This window comes from Rutidosis leptorrhynchoides, chromosome 7 (assembly GCF_046630445.1).
Source record: "Rutidosis leptorrhynchoides isolate AG116_Rl617_1_P2 chromosome 7, CSIRO_AGI_Rlap_v1, whole genome shotgun sequence".
NCBI lineage: Eukaryota > Viridiplantae > Streptophyta > Magnoliopsida > Asterales > Asteraceae > Rutidosis > Rutidosis leptorrhynchoides.
In genome coordinates, this window is record NC_092339.1 from 39428807 (window position 1) to 39447795 (window position 18989).

General features: G+C 33.8%; 2 protein-coding genes and 1 pseudogene across 2 annotated transcripts; 1 reads left to right on the forward strand and 2 right to left on the reverse strand.

Moving 5' to 3' along the window:
- Nucleotides 1-882: 882 nt before the first annotated feature.
- On the forward strand, nt 883-1749 carry LOC139859127 (uncharacterized). Its single transcript, XM_071847934.1, has one exon. The coding sequence runs from the start codon at nt 883-885 to the stop codon at nt 1747-1749; it is 867 nt and encodes a 288-aa protein (XP_071704035.1).
- Nucleotides 1750-2023: 274 nt separating this feature from the next.
- LOC139858090 (uncharacterized) lies at nt 2024-5694 on the reverse strand. Its single transcript, XM_071846943.1, has 6 exons — nt 5239-5694; nt 4421-4457; nt 4083-4319; nt 3945-3992; nt 2750-3171; nt 2024-2361 (listed from the first exon to the last, which is right to left on the reverse strand). Exons 1-6 carry the CDS (start codon nt 5541-5543, stop codon nt 2277-2279), a joined length of 1134 nt encoding a protein of 377 aa, XP_071703044.1. The 5' UTR covers nt 5544-5694; the 3' UTR covers nt 2024-2276.
- A 3525-nt stretch (nt 5695-9219) lies between these two features.
- Nucleotides 9220-12297, reverse strand: LOC139859128 (calcium/calmodulin-regulated receptor-like kinase 2; annotated as a pseudogene).
- Nucleotides 12298-18989: the final 6692 nt, after the last annotated feature.

Consider the following 18989-nt stretch of genomic DNA (forward strand, 5'->3'; position numbering starts at 1 on the left):
TATTCCTATTATCCACTGTATTTTTGGTATTTTCTGTAGCTTTAATTGTTCCAGAATCTAGACGAATCTTCGAACTACAGTACAAAGAGTTTCACGGACTGTACTCAAATCATATGGAGATTCATTTCTCTTATAAGGAACTTGTGCATAACGTTAAGAAGTATTGGGTAATGGCAGAAACTAGTAACCCTCAATTTGTGATTGCTTGTTCACAAGTTTCTTCCGCTCTTGGGGTTGTATGTTTATTTCTTGCTTTCTCTTCAGCAATCATTCTTCTTACGGATTACCTATATTTTTTAGCACATTTAGGAGATTCGGATTATAAGTGGTCAATCAAAGCTATTGTTAATCTCCAATTAGTTGGTATATTAGTAGGTAGTATAGCACCAGTGTCTAGATGTTTCAGTGTCATTAGTTATTTCAACCTCTCTAAGAAATGGAGCAAGAACCATATAAATGTATTTAGAGTTGAGAAACAATGGATCCGAAGGCTTCAACACTGGAAACGGAATCATGTCCGTTCACATATCCCAGGCCGCCATTGCAAAATGGTTTTCCATCAGGTCAAAAACTTGATTTTGAACATTTGTATAGCTCTTCAAATATTGGCTGCAGTTATATGTAAAACCTTTTGTCTCGTTCCTAGATGTTTTCTGATCGTAATCTCTTATTGTTGGTATCTCTGCAAATTATTGTTTAAAACTTGAATTCGGAAACCAAATGCATCGAACAATAACATAAATTCGGAGGTGAAAGAATATAGGAGATATGTGCTACTCTTCGAAGAGGATGCGGTACTTTCAAACAGAGTATTGAAAAATATCCTTAGATCTATAACAAAACTTCTTCAAGTATCCGAAAAAAAAAGATCCGAGAAATCTTATGAAGCTATTAGAAAAATCTACAAATTTCAATGGAGTAGTAGAGTTCGACAATGACCAAGTCCCGCTTTTACATGGCGATGATGTCCACAATTGTTGGAGCCTAGTTTTAGTAACATTAACTGCTGCTGCTATTGCACTTCCTAACCTTGCAAATACTCGTGTGAAAGAGTTACTTGCTGGTATGCGGGAAGGGCTCAAAATTGTAAAACGAATAGAAGAAAACCTCAACGAAAATGGTGACTTGGCAGAGACAAGAAAAGCATCTACGCGTTTGTGGACAGAAGTTGAAGTATACTTCAAGTGGCTGCAGATCGATCTTCAAAACAAGGCATACAAAGGAAAAACATCAAAGGAGATTCTTCGGTTGTTAGGTGATGTGGGAGTACAAAATGTCATACAGTTCAAGAGTCACAAATCCAAAAGTCTGAATCGCTCGCTTCACAAGTTCATCGCTTCGAGTTCCATGTATAGAATTAGTGAAACTATACAGCTCCATTGCAATAAGCAAGAAAATTGGCTGAATGATGAGGAACTTTTTGATTGGATATCAACTGTGATTGCAGATGTGTTATGTGCTTGCTTTACCAACATACCACGTGTCGTAAAGATGATGTGTCATCACAATGCAATCGAAAAAAGGGAACACAGCATCCGCGCTGCAGCTAAGCTTCTTGGTAAATCGAAAAACATTCTTGCCGTACTTGAAAAACGTCAACTTCCAAACATAGATGTGGACTCGATGGCGTACATTGATAAGTGGCACGCGTTACCAGGAAGTGAGTTACTCAATAGTTGCGCTTCATCAAACCATGTTCAACCAGCTTCTGCAAGTACTAATGGATCTCTAATTGTAACTATCATGTAAGCGTTGATTTATACATCAAGACTTCTGATATTATAGCATAAAAATATAGAATAACCTTACTCGTGATGTCTGCCTATAGTTTATATTGCTTTTTCTTGTTTTATATATAAAAAAAAACAATGTATTGTCAATTAAAGTATGCTAGTCTTTTATGATCATGTGCAGGCTTATCCACATTGAGTTTTAACTCTCACTGACATGGTAATTATGTAAAGATGAATTTCGATTCAGATACTACAGTAGGAAATACAACTAAAATCATACAACGCCATGATGATAGATTTATAGGTTGTGCTAATAAAAAGAACTTAAGAATATGAATAAATATTTGGTTTGTCCAAATTAATACGAGTAGTAACATACATTATCTACCTGACTCTAATCAACAAGATTAATATTACATCATTTCTCCAATCTCCCCCTTTCTTATACGAACCGTAACTTTAAATTCCGATACCGCTGTTTTGGGAGCACTCGATATTGAGAACGAAATTCCCAACTCGTTTTCAGTATCCGCCAAAACATTATTATGATCGTCCTTGACCGGTCGCACCAGTAGGCCTGAAACAATCAATATTGCACAACACGGCAGACCGCATGATACCTCCAAACCTGCCCATCAATTCATCACATAACAATAACAATTACTATTATATCATTAGGGAAAAACCCAAAAGAAAAAAGAAATAAAAAAAATTATCACCAATGGTCATGTAGTTTGTATCAGAAAACACCGGTGGTCCCTAAACATTTTTTCCGTCAAGGATGGTTACTGTGATTTGCATTTGAATCACCCGTGGTCCTTGGGATTTGCATATTTTTGTCAAGGATGGTCCCTGTGGATATGCACCACAAGGATCATCGGTGATTCAAAATGCAAACCACAAGGACCATCCATGACAAAAAAAAAGTACATGGACCATCGGTGATTTCGGATAGAAACTACAGGGACCATCAGTGATATTTTGTAAAAAAAAAATGAACGAGTGAAACGCCCAACCGGTCAATGCTGTTTCTTGGTTTCTCCGGCTGCTCAATGACTTTGGTTGACTTGCCAACATTTTCCGCACACTTCTTTGACTTTTCTCTTCGGTCAACACTGGACCTTGACTTCTCTCTAACGTCTGTGCTTGGCCTTGACTGCTCTAGTCGATCTGTACTAGGTCTAGGTTTATCTCTAGAATGTGTACTAATCCGGTGTTTATCACTAATATTATTATCTGTGAGGGGCCCGGAAACGTTTTTCAAACGGCCCGATTTCTCGACAGCAGATATGAACTTCTTAAGATGTCTTATGTATTCTGGATACAGCTCTAAATCACAGTGATTTCCACCTTTAACCCATAACGGTTCGTATTTTTCTACACAAAGCTCCCATAGCTGCTTACCATGTGAGCAATCTACAACATCATCTGCAGTTCCCTACATCATATGAACATTCATAAGAACATTATGTATTCCATTTCACATTTAACTAATTTTACTTTATTGTACACCTTTGACCCTTTGAATACAACCATGACAAATTATCATACACATGTGTTGGTTCTACACCTCAAGCATTTTAGCTTGTCTTTTGAAATTGTTTCTTTATAATAATAAAAAAGTCAAATATTAGTTCCTTTATTATGCTAATTTATTATAAACAAATCCTAGCAACAATAGGGAATGGTTTCTAGATAAGCACATAATTAAGCAAACTGAAACACCCAACTGTTTCTAATTTCTCTTTTCATGCAGCTATTATTTTGTCTAAGGTTGTAAAAGTCGCAAATCGGGGACGAGTCGGACATTGACCAACATTGACTTTTAGTAATAAACAAATTAAACATATATGTATATATATTACACAAATATATCAAACATATAACATAAATATTTTAGACATGAATATATGGCACAAAATCTATTTTTTAAATATACAGAGTAAAAACTTTTACCTAATTTTGACTTTGACCGACTCAGACACGACTCGGCCAACTTTGACCCGACTTTTTAGCGTTGAGCGACTTTAAGGCGTTACTGGGCAAGTCAGGACGGGCTAGTCCCCAAACCGACATGTCAGCCAACTTTTACAACAGTGATTTGGTCTTTGGTTGGTAATCACTTAACACGAATTTTTCATAAGTAAACAACAAATGCTGCAAGATACAACAAGAATTATAAACTAAAGCAAAAGTATATTACACACTTACATGAATCACCAAAACTGGACACTGGACTAACGGTATCTTGTCAATATTCTGTTTCACAAAAACAAAACCCATCATCAAAAAAACATCCCCACAAACGACTATACGATTAAAAAAACTAACTTTAATAAGAGAGCCTACCTTGTATATATCAAACCAGTATGTTCGTTTAACAGGATACATGACTCTAAGTCCAGATAAGATCGGGCTGTGAAGAACAACAGCCCTTAATCTTGATAAACGTGATGCCAAATCTAGAGTGGGACCACTACCAACAGATTGACCGTATAATATAACGTCTTCTTCTTTAACACCATATGTCTCTACCAGACATCTATACGCAGCTTCTACGTCGGCATAAGTATTGTGTTCGGTTGGCTAAAAGATAAATCAAAGACTAATATTTTAACAAAATCATAACAATATCAGGCAAATTATTGATATTGATTGATAAATTGGATTGAATTATAATATATTACCTTGCCAGAAGATTGCCCATACCCAGTATAGTCATACCTGGCCACAAAAAAACAGCACACGTTTTCTAATTATTAAACATAACTATAGAATTATAATTTGTATAGTTAATATTCTTTCACACGAAATAATTAAGTTGTGGAAATCAAACAATTTTAATCTTAACTATCAATCGTATCAACACCTTACAAAAATGCCATTCCATTAAAGTTCCGATTTTTCAGTCAACGAATGATTCTTTTCAAAATCCGAAACGCTACTTGAACAACACATTTGCTGCAGTACACAACTTAAGGATCTTATGCTCATTTATATAATATATGTATACAACATTACTATATCTTAGATCCAATAGACGCCACAAGACACAATCCCATCGAAAATCACGCCAAACGGGGGCTCATCTTTTTTCAAATTTTCAATATTTTCAACATTTTATATAGGAATGTCACCTAACTAACTCATTTCCAACCTCCGCCACCTAAGGATCTTATAATCCTATTCCTATGAACACAAACATATAAATATCATCATACACTGCTACACATATTCAATCGATTCTCAAGTTACCCAATTCAGATCCCAGGTATGACAAACTATTTACTAACATCCATCAATACACAATTACATCTAAAGTTTTCACCTTTTTGTATCACTAAACTTTAAGCTCAAACCTACAAACACCCAACTAAACCAATAACTTTCAAATTGAAAAAATTAGATTTCGGATCATAAACACTAAATAACAGGTCCTTTTTTAGAAACCCTAGATTCAAGATTTGATTTTTAACTAAGAAAAACTGAAAAGAATTAAACTAACCCCATTAAGTTAACTCTAAGATGAAGACTGAGCTCACAAAACAGCTCATACATCTGACCAACGTCAGCAGCGTTACCATGAGAATACAACAATGTCAAAGTTGCTGCTGGATTCTTAACATAAACAGCAACGATCTCCGTTCCCCTTTTTGTTTTCAGCTTCAAAACATCGACGTTTCCTCTCTCGGGTACATCTGTCATCACCAGCTTGTTCTCGCCGGCGTTATCCACAACCACCCTGTACGACGGCGGACTCGGTGGAAAAAATGCGAATTTCGCCGCCATAGTTGATGTGACCCCACCCATATTGAAATTGAAATCAAGGTTGTGAATTTATGAAAAGGGGTTGAAAGATTTTGATAAATTGAAGTTGGGTTGGTGTTTGATTTAGATTTGGGGTTGAAACTAGAAAGAAAGAAGTGAGGGTGTTGTGTGTGAGAGATAGAGAGAAAGAGAGAATTCCGGCGTGGAAGGTGAAAGGGAAGCACGTGTAATAAATTGAATTTTAACTTTATGATGAGGTAAACCTTGCTGTCTGTTTGCCACGTGTCCAAGCAGGTGGAATTTATTTCATTTTGTCCTGGATCTGTGTTACCGTGCTGTTTTTGTGCTTGAGTTTTTCAATTGATTATTGATTATTGATTATTGATGATTGTTATTATTATGGTTAGGTTATGATTATGATTAAGATTGTTGTCTTGGATCTGTGTTACCGTGCTGCTTTTGTGCATGAGGTTTCATTAACTATTAGGAAGTAAGATTTTGCAATTAGTTTTAGACAAACAAATTACATTTGAACCTACTTCATGTGGTAATGGTGTGATTTTTTTTTAGTATACATCACTGCACACAAGGTTGTTCCTTGAATCTAACTCAAATGTGTCTTCCGTATATCGTATTTTTTTAACAACAATATCAACATCGAATGTTCTCATTTGTCACACACGCGCGCGTTATGAGGAAACTCAATTCGCGACGACGTTGACAGTACCATCGAAGGTTGGCTCACTAGCTTCTTGGAGCTTATGAAAACTTATAAGAGTTAGAACTTATAATTTTAATAAGGTTCATGTTATAATCCTAGTTTGGTAAAACTAAAAAGTAAAGCTTATGAATCCTAGTTTGGTAAAACTAAAAAGTGAAGCTTATGAAAATCATAAGCTCTTAAAAAATAAGTTACTCATATCAGATCATGAAAATAAGTAGAGCTCGTGAATTGAAAAATAAGCTCAGGGTGTTTGGATAAAACTAGCTTGTGACTGGAGCTCATAAGCTACTTCAACTAGCTTATTTTTTACAAAGTTTATTTTTTGTAAGCACTGAAATATTGGTTTGCCAAACAAGACTAGAAACTGGGGCTTATGTAGAAGGTTTTTCCATGTTCAGACTACCCGGTAGGGCGAGTAATCCGACCCCCTACTCTGATGTACGCAACCCATGATTACTCCCTGGCCGTTTTCTACCCATCTCTGGCCACCGCTAAATATTCGTCTCAAACCGGATTCGAACCTGAGACCTCTTGCAAGAAACTCAGGAGCCCTAACGACTGGACTATTTTGCGATGGTTATTTTATATACATATTTTATTTTATATATTTTATGTATACATATTTTGGATAATTATGTAAAAGAATAATGAATTTATATTTGGATAAGTATGTAAAAAAATAAAATAATGAATATATTAAAATGAACGTGGAAATATCATTTTTCTAAATTTATTTCTCTTTGTGTAATTTAGAGGTCGCTATCCAACACTTGGATGCACGTAGCAAACTAGGGTCTGTAGTTGCATGGGGGCCGGGTCATCCCGTGTGTTCGGTTATTTGACAACGACAACGTCATGACAATAATATCTATTTAATCAGGTCATAAAAAGTTACTGGTATAAAATATGGAGTAGGTAAAATATACGTATTAAATAGTTAAATCACCTTCAACCATAACATATTTTCACACTGTCACATCAGCGTTAGTGCGCCACATCAGCTTTCTCTTTCTACTTCCTCACCACTTCATCTCATGACATTCCTATAACACACAACTATCAATCATGACATACTTCATCCTCATTACATACCTTACAAAATTAATTAAACAAAATAAGTTACAAGTTTATTATCTAGGAGTACAAGTATACAATGCAGAATCAAATAAAGAAAAAGAAACCTCTGTCCTCGAATATGCTATTTCAAGAAAAATGGGAGGGCGAAACAGGAGAGAGAAAATGAGGATTAGTGAGGGTTGAGAGAATGCTAACGACGCCCTCCCAAGCATGTTTCAGGGCGGCTCTAGTGCGCCACCATTGTAAGTGATCTTGTTATTCTCACCGAATTATAGAGAATATTTTTTAGAACATTCATATTCATATATTCATTATGTACAAAAATAATAATTATACCTTATGAATCGAGAAAATATACAGTAATGTCGGTTTAAAAAGTACAATATGTATATATTTTCAAACAAAAAACTCCACTTCGTTCTGATTCGTACATCATTAATTTTTATTCGTACAACGTACAATGTGATTTAAAGTTTTGTACTGTATGACTAAGCTATGGATGGAGCGATGATCTTAGATCCTTGATTGCACAAATGATTGAAATCTCTTCTTATATATAAAAAAGTCATAATTATTCAACTTTGTCTAAAATATTGAGTTTCAACCTTTAGATGTGTTTTATAACTTTGAATATAAACATTGATTTGGATGATGATCTCATATTTGTTTCTAACTTGTTTTAACCATGGGTTATATTAATTATATTTTCTTGTTGTTAATATAATTATTTTTTCGAACGGCATTATAGACATCACTATGAGAGGACTTAAGCACCTTGGCTATCATATGTCACTCACAGATACATTAGGAGGAAACTGAAATCGCGACGGTATTTTTGTTTGTATTAACTAGGAATTAATACTCTATCCGTCTTACTACAAGTGTTCAATATTGAATTTTAAAATGTTTCTTTGTCAACTTTAACTGTAAGTATTTTTATATATGTTAGTATAATATTTTATTGAAATTATATGATTAAAAATATTTTGTATTATATAATATGTTTATGTTTACATTTATATTTATATATGTATATATAAGAAGGAAAAGCAATGGAGTGATGACAAAAGAAGGTAGAAGTTAATTTACTATTATAATTAGTGGGATTAGTTGGATGGCAACACGACGTCAGTTTGTAAAAAAAAAATTAGTAAAATTTAGGGATTTTTCTAGTGACAGCAAATAATCTCTCAAAACCGTTTTATTGTATCACATTTTATGCATATTTTTAATTTTTATTGATAGCCCTTAAAGTTGTTATTAGAAAAATTCAAGATTTAAATATGAGTGAAATTTCTCCATAATATCCACACAAAATAAATGGGCCAATTAAAATTATTATTTATTTCTCTTGGTACTTCACTCTCATGGTGTGATTGGTACACATCATTGTGTGAACGATTTTGTGCAAAGTTTCTTTGAGTTTTATCATTCTCCTGGCGAAATACAATTCTGAGGCATAGATCTTCAATTTAGATGAATGTGACTTGTCTTTAGACGAAGAACGAGTTGAGCAAAAACTTTGGTACATATGGCTACATTATGGTGGTTCGTTGAACTTCGCCTAGTCCGCCTAACGCAAAATTTGGTGTCTGGGTTTGTTACAAAACACTCTCACGTTGTTAAGTTTTGACAGAGACAATGAATAGTGATTATTTAGTAATTTCCTCATTATATTATAAAATATAAAAAATAAGGGACTGCATATACAGTTATGGTTCACAGTCATCATTTACTGTTGTCCCTAAGGTGTGTATACATTGAACCACAGAACCAGCTCATAGTCATGAGTTTTTAATGGGCTTGGACTCTTGGGCTGAATGTTCATGGGTCGTTCTCTATCAGTATAGAATGAACCAGCTCATAGTCATGAGTAATATTGCCTATATAAGTGGATACAATTAGCTTCCACAAAACCTACTTAAACAAAATGTCAAACATCAGAAATTGAACCAAAAAGAGCCAAAACGACATATTCTTACTTCAGTTTATCATTCTTTGTAACTGATTCTGTTGCACCTCTATGCAACCCATGACCCCTGAGAACTCTTCACCTCCAAAAGACATATTGCTACGACTCTCGATCGTTATTAAATGCCTTTGCTTTAGCTTAGTTATAGTCTGTGAAACCTCTGCTATTGTAGGCCGTTTTCTGGGCGTTTTATGCAAGCATCTGTGACCTATTTTAGCTAAGCTTCTAACTTCTCCAAGATCACATTTTCCCGCCAGTTTCTTGTCAAGAATTTCATCTGCACCATCTGGACTCATGGCTGCCTTTTTAACAAATTCAGTCATGAAAATTTATAAAAATTGTGTACTTTACCTTCATAATAAGTCAAGATTCTTGAAAATTACTATATTTAATGGAGGAAAAACTTACTAGATTGACATATTCCATGAGATTTTAATGTGGATGAATGGCTGTAATGAGTTCAAAGAGGATAACTCCGAAACTGTAGATGTCGCTTTTTTTGGTGAATTTGTTTGTTGATATATACACAGGATCTATGTACCCGTATGTACCTTTAACGAACGAATGTCGATCATCATAAACATAAACCTCTTCTTTTGACAGCCCAAAATCAGCAACCTATTTATTTAATCACACAAATTTAAGGATTTGGATTTAAAACTTAGAAATCAAGAATCTTTGGAACAGGATGACGTCACCTTTGCCCTCATTAAGTGGTCTAGTAAGATATTAGACGACTTCAAATCTCGATGTATGACTGGTGGAACTGCCTGCTCGAAAAATTAATACCCATAAACTTTTACATATAAAAAAAGTTTTACATAAAAAAAAGTAAGGATATTTTAACGTTATATACCCCGTCATGGAGATACTCTATGCCGTGCGATATATCAAGAGCAATTTGAAGCCTTTCTTCCCAATTCAAGGTGTGTTTCTCTGCATCGAACCATGGTTTCATCAATTAGTTTGACAATAATTATGATTATTTGAAAAAAAAAAAGAGAACCCAAAATATCAAAAGATACAGCTTACTATATAGAAAGTTGGCTAAGCTTCCATTACTCATGTATTCGTATATTAACATGCGTTGCCTTTTATCGACACAATACCCAATTAGGTTCACCAAAGTTCTATGATGCAGCCTTCCTAAAAGAGACACCTGCAATGCAATAGGACATCCAAATCTTAAGACAAACAACATGTACTAGTCACGTTATAAGTGGCGATTTTGACCCATTACCTTTGAATGGGTTGATGTGGGTTGTATTTTATATAAAGCAGGTCAAATAAAAAAATTAGCTAATAGGGAACTCGTCAATCATGTCAATTCTTGTCGATATTCCATTTTTCTACGTATGCAAGTATACAACCACCTAAATCGTTTGGTTTATTGTTATTATGAAATTAAGTGACAAAAGTGTTTGAAGGTCAACGGAACTTGATTTGCTCATTTGTTACGTGTACAAATATTGCAACATGAACCTGTTCGAATGGTTACCAAAACTGCCTGGCCCGCCCATCTTGCCAACTCTATATACTAGCAATTATGTGAGCTAGTTGGACCTTACCTCATTTTGAAGCTCTTTTTCCCCTTGTTTAGAATCGGAAGCAAGAGATTTGACAGCAACGATATCACCAGCAGGCATCACAGCTTTATATACCGGACCAAAAGATCCTTGTCCCAATATAGTTGTAAAGTTTTTCGTAGCCTTCTGAACATCCCTGAAATGTATATAAATCATAACTCACACGAAACATACATTAGGGAAACTTCATATCATATAACACATTAAAATACACACGTTCAACGTGTTTCCTTTTAGGTTATCTTTTTTATTGGTTTACCAGTTTGACTTGTTACTAAGACTCATTATGAATTAAAGCTACCACCTCTACCCTACATTTAGCATGAGGTATCTTCCTACTAGAAACAGTCAAAATGTCAAAAACATATACCTGTATGAGTATTTCAGCAGCCCAGGTACAGATGTCAGTCGCTCTTTATCGTTGTTATACGGTGTCACAAGTGGTGAACATTTTGCAGGATAAGTTGTCAGTTTGACTGTTTTAGAGTTCGGGGTGGATTTACTCAAGACGTTACTTGTGTCGATTCCACTTACGTGTATAGGTAGTGCTGATGGGAGGCTGTTATGTGCAGACCTTCGAAAATAAGAGTGTTTCCTGTACCACTGTATGCCAAGAAATACAAGTGTTGCCATAACTATGCCAACAGCCAGACCCACACAAACTCCAATGATTACTAAACCAAGTTTGTGAACCATTTTTTTTTTATCTCATTGCTAATCAGTAACTACATGCTGCAGCGAACTTCTTCGGAATCTATATCATCAAAAAGGAACGTTTGATTAGCGTATAAACATAAACATTTAGGTATAAAAGTATTTGACATTGAGTCAAAAGTTAAAAACATCATCCAGTATTGACTACTAGGTGGACTATTGTCATCATAATGTGGATTCGAGTAACTAATAATTTGTATTCTTGTCCACCCTTGAACTAATTACAAACTGGTATCAGTTAATTTTTCAATTTCTATCAAGTGTCATGTAACCAAACATCAGTGGGGCATTTCATCGAACAGGTAGAGGGACACTTATAGTTCAAGTTCTTAATTAGCACATTATATAAACAAACAACTTATAACGAAAACCAATTAATCAAGAACATAAAGCGTAACATCCATAAGAATGAATCTTAAGAAAATAAAGATGAAACCTGTTGATCATGGTTTGAGAGAGATGATATCAGATACTGCTACGTTGATCAAGAAACAAATTTGAATGAATGGAAGTGATTAAAGAAAGATGGCAGGTAGTTATTTGTATTTGTATTAACTAGTTGTAAAATTCAAATACTGCCATTGCCGGATTGTTCGTGCAAACTTATGTGTTCATCTTTGTCTTTATGATTGACGTCAAGTGTGTGTATATATTTTGGGTTTCTATATACTTTCCCTGCTTCAAACAATGCACCCATATCGTTTAACTGCAACTGGGGTTGTATAATTTGGTTCCATTTATTTATTTATTTGGAATATAGAGAGAGGTCATTAGTTCCCCCTTTTTCTTTAAACCAATTGAAGGTGGTATGTATTGACCATATATGGAGGTTTTATCGGCTCGCTCGGTGAGATAAAGGCTCGATCACATGCTCGTATGGATTGTGGTTCGATGTCCCCTGCTTAGCAGTTCGGGTTTCCACCCGAACGTGTGTGTGGGTAACAAATGAAAGTATTCGATGTCAAAGTAGTCGTTAAAAAAATTAACTTAATATTCATTTAATTTCCATTCACCATTCATTTTTTTTTTTTTTTTTTTTTGAAAAATAACGAAAACTTTTATAAAAACTCAACTAGAGATACAAGAGAGAAATCCGATGAGACTCGTACCTAAAAAACGGTTATCATACGAATTATCTATACCGAGTCTCATCTAATTTACATCGAAACATTAACAAAACCGAAAACTAAACACAACAAAAAAACGATCCATGAAGCCAAAAGTATGCTACGAAACATAAAACTAATAGAAAACGAACTCAAATATCCTTGATGAAGACGCCGAATTTTTTCTTTTCTGCGCCTTGAACTAACACGTCCTTACGTTTTCGTTGATTTTTATTCTTAATCAGGTGCTATAATTAAAAGAATTAATCGTAACCGGTTCACTCTCGATCATACACGTCATCATAACATCAAAAGTCGCGAACGCCTCCTTGATCATTTTTTCTTTCACCAAATCTGAAGATCCATCTTTACTCGACCCCACGAAACCACCCTTATTGTATACCTTACCACTCATAAACAAATTTTGAATGGCTTCCCGTAGTTAATTCACCATTCATACCCATACATATAACTTGTGACGATCGCTCCAAATCCATATGGACGAACACGTCATTCATCGATTTCATTGCGAGGTATTTGACCTCTATATGATACGTTTTGTAAACATTGCATTCTTTTGAAAAAGCACACCATAAATGAATATTTAAATCAAAGGTTTTCGACATCTGATGATTTCTACATATAGACAATCACCGTAAATAATAGTTTACAATAGTACTTCCATTGACAATGCAGTCAAAATAAGATACATGGTGATGATTTGGTGAATGCAACGTTTCCTTGATAAATATGCCATGTAAGACTCCATGCACATAGCTTGTCTAACATATAAGCAAATAGCGGAAGACTTCTAGGAACCTGAGAATAAACATGCTAACAAGTGTCAACACAAAGGTTGGTGAGTTCATAGTTTTAGTGTTTCGCATAATCTGTATATAAAGGTGGATCACAAGATTTCAGTTGTTTAATCCAGAAACGTTTATCAAAATATTCTACGAAATTGAGCACCCTGGTAACTAAACTTAATGTATATATAATTTGTACCCTTTGTATAATCATCTTAATAATACACGCAAACCAACGTGTACGCTTCTCAAATAGCATAGTCCGTTAAAAGGCTAGTGCTCTAGCTCGGACGGGGATATCAAGCCCTATGGATCCATATACTACTACTCGCGCCCACCAGTTCTTATAACTGGTAGTTACTAGTTACCAAAGCTAAGGGATTTTCGGTTCAAACTCAGTGTAGAATTTAGTATGTACTTGTATCCATTGCGTTTAAAATAAAATGCATGTATTCTCAGCCCAAAAATATATATTGCAAAAGCAATTAAAAAGGGAGCAAATGAAACTCACACATATAAATATTGTATATCGGTTAATAAAGCATTTGCATGTATTCTCAGCCCAAAAATGTAGAGAGTAAAAGGGATCATATGAAACTCACCTTAGCCGCATAAAAAGTCGTTAACCAAAATGTGACCGAAACTCGGATTACCAAATAACCGTAGATCTCAACCTAGAGAACATATGTTGGTCAATAATTGTTTATTAAGCTAGGTCAGGTCATAGTGTATCACAATCCTAATGCTCGAGATCGACATACAATAGTTATCAAAAGTTATTTCAAAAAGTCAATCTGACTCCCTACAATAGTTGAATGATCATGGCAATCGAATCATTTTAATATTTCACATAGTTTTCCAATTCTTGTAAAATTAAACTATAGTTTTTATAAGGCTTTAAAATATGATAAAATAATCATTTTTGATAATTGTTAAATAAAACGAGACGTGCCTTATATAAGATTTCAGTTACTCGGTTGGTAATATTTAAAAATCCATTTTATCAATCTCGTAAACAAGTTGTTTATATCTTAATTGCATATTCAAAAGCAATTTCAATTAACGTCAATCATAATTCAGTTGATAATATCTTTTAATCCGTTCATCGAAGCTATTCGATATCTAAATGAAAAGTTATTGATTTTTCGCCAGCTTTCCAAAAACATGTATATCATATACCTTTTACCAGTAATATATGTATTTAATTCGTGATTCATTATAACTGTTTAACGACGAAATTTAGCATACAAGCATGTATAAATATATATACTCGAGCACTGGACATGTGTGATGACCCGGAAATTTCTGACTAAATTTAAACTTAATCTTTAACGTTTTCGACACGATAAGCAAAATCTGTTAAACTGAATCTCAAAACTTTTGAACTATTAGAATACCCTTCGATTGTTCTCAACGATTCGTGAATAATTATATGTAAATAGATACATACATATATATATATATATATATATATATATATATATATATATATATATATATATATATATATATATATATATATATATATATATATATATATATATATATATATATATATATATATATATATATATATATATATATATATATATATATACTATAACTTGAAAGCGTAATAAGGTATTAATTGTATACCGTACATTAAACTTATTGGTTTATATATCTATTTGAATATAATTAGTTCTAGAAAACTAGATTTTATAATATTTATATATGAAATGATAAAAATTTACTATTAAACGATGTTTTTTCAATTTAAAAATTTTACGTATTAAGTCGCTTTATTTTTATGATATAATTTTTGTAACTTTTTTTAAGAAACGAAGTTAAATTAAAAATGTACAATTTGTAAAGCACAACGTACAACAACGTGTAGCTTAAATAGTTGAATTTAAATTAATTCATTTACTATTCATTGAATAGTAAATAAAACGAAATTAATTAATTTACTATTCATATGAAAGCGACATGATAAAAATTATTAATTATAAGTTACATAGAATACCCCTGAAGTATTTAATAAATACGACTTTTTTTTAAAATCTTAAATTCAATTTACGTATTATTTATATATGTCGACGAGGAAGAAGTTAAAACGAACCTGAGCTGTCATCCCATATCATGCGATCGCATGAATAAATCAAAGGGACTCCATGCGATCGCATGGAGTCGAATCTCAGCAATCTTCTATAAATGGCATTCGTTTGTTCAGTTTACACACACACTTACTCCGTATTTATTTATTTATTTATTATTATTATTATTATTATTATTATTATTATTATTATTATTATTATTATTATTATTATTATTATTATTATTATTATTATAAGATTAATATTGTTATTAATTTTATTAAAAATTAGTAATATACATAAAATACTACGACGAGGTTATGAGCGTGTCACTTTCAAAATGGTGTTCAAACGCGATAGAGCTAAGGAAATTATGGGTTATTGCTAAGGAGTTTATGGGTAATGTTCGGGGGTATATTTGTGAATCAAACCTAGTCTTTATCATCTTCGTTACGTCTACATACTTTCCTACAATATTGAATCTCAATATTGATACGTAAGTACTTATAATTTATCTTTTATATAATAATTGTGTATCCATGTCTAGTGCTCGAGTATATATATTTATACATACTTGTATGCTAAATTTCGTCGTTAAATAGTTTATAATCAATCACGAATTAAATACATATATTACTGGTAAAAGGTATATGATATACATGTTTTTGGAAAGCTGGCGAAAAATCAATAACTTTTCATTTAGATATCGAATAGTGTCGATGAACGGATTAAAAGATATGATCAACTGAATTATGTTTGACATTAATTGAAATTGCTTTTGAATCTGCAATTGATATTGAAACCACTTGTTTATGAGATTGATAAATTGGATTTTTGAATATTACCAGCCGAGTAATCGAATCCTTATATAAGGTACGTCTTGTTTTGTTAAACAATTGTCAAAATTGACTTTTTGAAACGACTTTGGATAACTTTTATATGTCGATCTCGAGCATTAGGATTGTGATACACTTTGACCTGACCTAGCTTGATAGACATTTATTGACCAACATATGTTCTCTAGGTTGAGATCTACGATTATTTGATATACCGAGTTTCGGTCACATTACGATGAACAACTTTATATGCTGCTAAGGTGAGTTTCATATGATCCCTTTTTCTCTATACATTTTGGGCTGAGAATACATGCAAATGCTTTATTAACTGATTTACAATATTTATATGCGTGAGTTTCATATGATCCCTTTTTCTCTATACATTTTGGGCTGAGAATACATGCAAATGCTTTATTAACTGATTTACAATATTTATATGCGTGAGTTTCATATGATCCCTTTTTATCTATATTTTTGGGCTGAGAATACATGCACTTTATTTTAAACACAATGGATACAAGTACATACTAAATTCTACACCGAGTTTGAACCGAAAATCCCTTAGCTTTGGTAACTAGTAACTGCCGGTTATAAGAACTGGTGGGCGCGAATAGTTGTATATGGATCCATAGGGTTTGACATCCCAGTCTGTTCCAGGTATAGAAAGAAACTCTAACCTGAACTATAAAACAGACGTATGCTATTTGAAGTTAGTACACGTTAGATTACGTGTATTGTACATGTTGGTTGCATATTAAACGAGGGGTACTTATTATAGACGTTAAGGCTTGGTTACCAGGGTGCTCATTCTTGTAGAACCTTTTGATAAACGTTTCGGATGAAACAACTGAAATCTTGTAATCCATCTTTATATACAGATTATGCGAAACATACAAACTATGAACTCACCAACCTTTGTGTTGACACTTGTTAGCATGTTTATTCTCAGGTTCCCTAGAAGTCTTCCGCTGTTTGCTTATTTGATATACAAGCTATGTGCATGGAGTCTTACATGGCATATTTTTCAAGAAAACGTTGCATTCACCAATTCATCACCATGTACCTTATTTGACTGTATTGTCAACGAAAGCACTATTGTAAACTATTATATACGGTGATTGTCTATATGTAGAAATCATCAGATGTCGAAAACCTTTGATTTAAATATACATTTATGGTGTGCCTTTTCAAAAGAATGCAATGTTTACAAAACGTATCATATAGAGGTCAAATACCTCGTAATGAAATCAATGAATGACGTGTTCGTCCATATGGATTTGGAGCGATCGTCACAGTTGGTATCAGAGCTTGAGGTCATAGGGAACCAGAATTTGCATTAGTGTGTTTAACTGATAATTTTTAGGATGAATTAGTGAGTCTGGACTATGACCGTATCTGTTTTTACCGAGTTTTGCTTATCAATTCTTGTCGGAAAGTACCTGTTTATCAATCTTATGTCTTGACACGTGTTTTTGCATTTATTGCATACACGACGTATAGACAAATCATATCCTATCATATCTACTACAGTGAATCTTATTTGGCGTTTTTCGAAATTTTCTCCGTAATTTACGGATCCCTTGTACTATATATAGGTATTCTATGTGATTAGAATATCATCCAATATCCAAAAATCATTTCATATCAGAAATCCTTTATTCAAACCGTATAAGATGAATTCCGCATCTAGTTCGAATTCCTCAGATACCGACAGCTATTCCGATATGGATTTCCACTCAAGCTCCGGAAACAGCGTAACCGGAATGGATCAACCGATTAGCCATCATCTATTTTGGATGGACTGGGGATGGTCCGTAGCCTCCTCAATCATTGGAGACAGGAAGAAGGTGATCCCTTCCATCCACCACATTGCCCTCTTGGCGAAGAACCTGAAGCACTTACCAGCGAACCTGTTCGAGAAACCATTTTCTCTCTCATTTCCAGAGTTTCTCGTCATGACTATATACTATCTCGAATTTCAGATCTTATTTACCCGATCGTCCGAACCACCAATCACCCCGGTATAATAGAAGAAGTCAACGAACTTCGCGCTCAGGTAGTGGCTTTGGAGAATATGGTGCGAAGGTTACAAACACCAGCAGCAGCACCAGCAGCATAACCAGTACCACCATCATTAACATCAACAGTATTATTACCACCACCAACAACCACACCCGCATCACACGCCTCAACATCACAATCTGCACCTCGGATATCAATATCATACGCACTATAGATACCAAGGAGTATCAACAACAGCAAACGATGAAGTATTGATTCATAACTTCGTCGGAGAAACATTCTACGGCAATTATGTAATTTCTAAAGTTTAGAGATTTTCTATTCTATCCTTAACCATAAATCAGATTGAGTAGAAACCTTGATCAGAATAATGTATGATTTACAAGCTAGACTTGTTATATCACAACATCAATAATATTCTTAGCCTCACCAACACAGTTAGTGCTGTCAACATCATTAGAATCGTCAGCACCTCTAACATCACAAGCTCCGACAGTTCAAGAATTACCGTGGACATCATTACGAATCAATAACGCATATATTGAATCAACGAGTTATGAAATAATAACT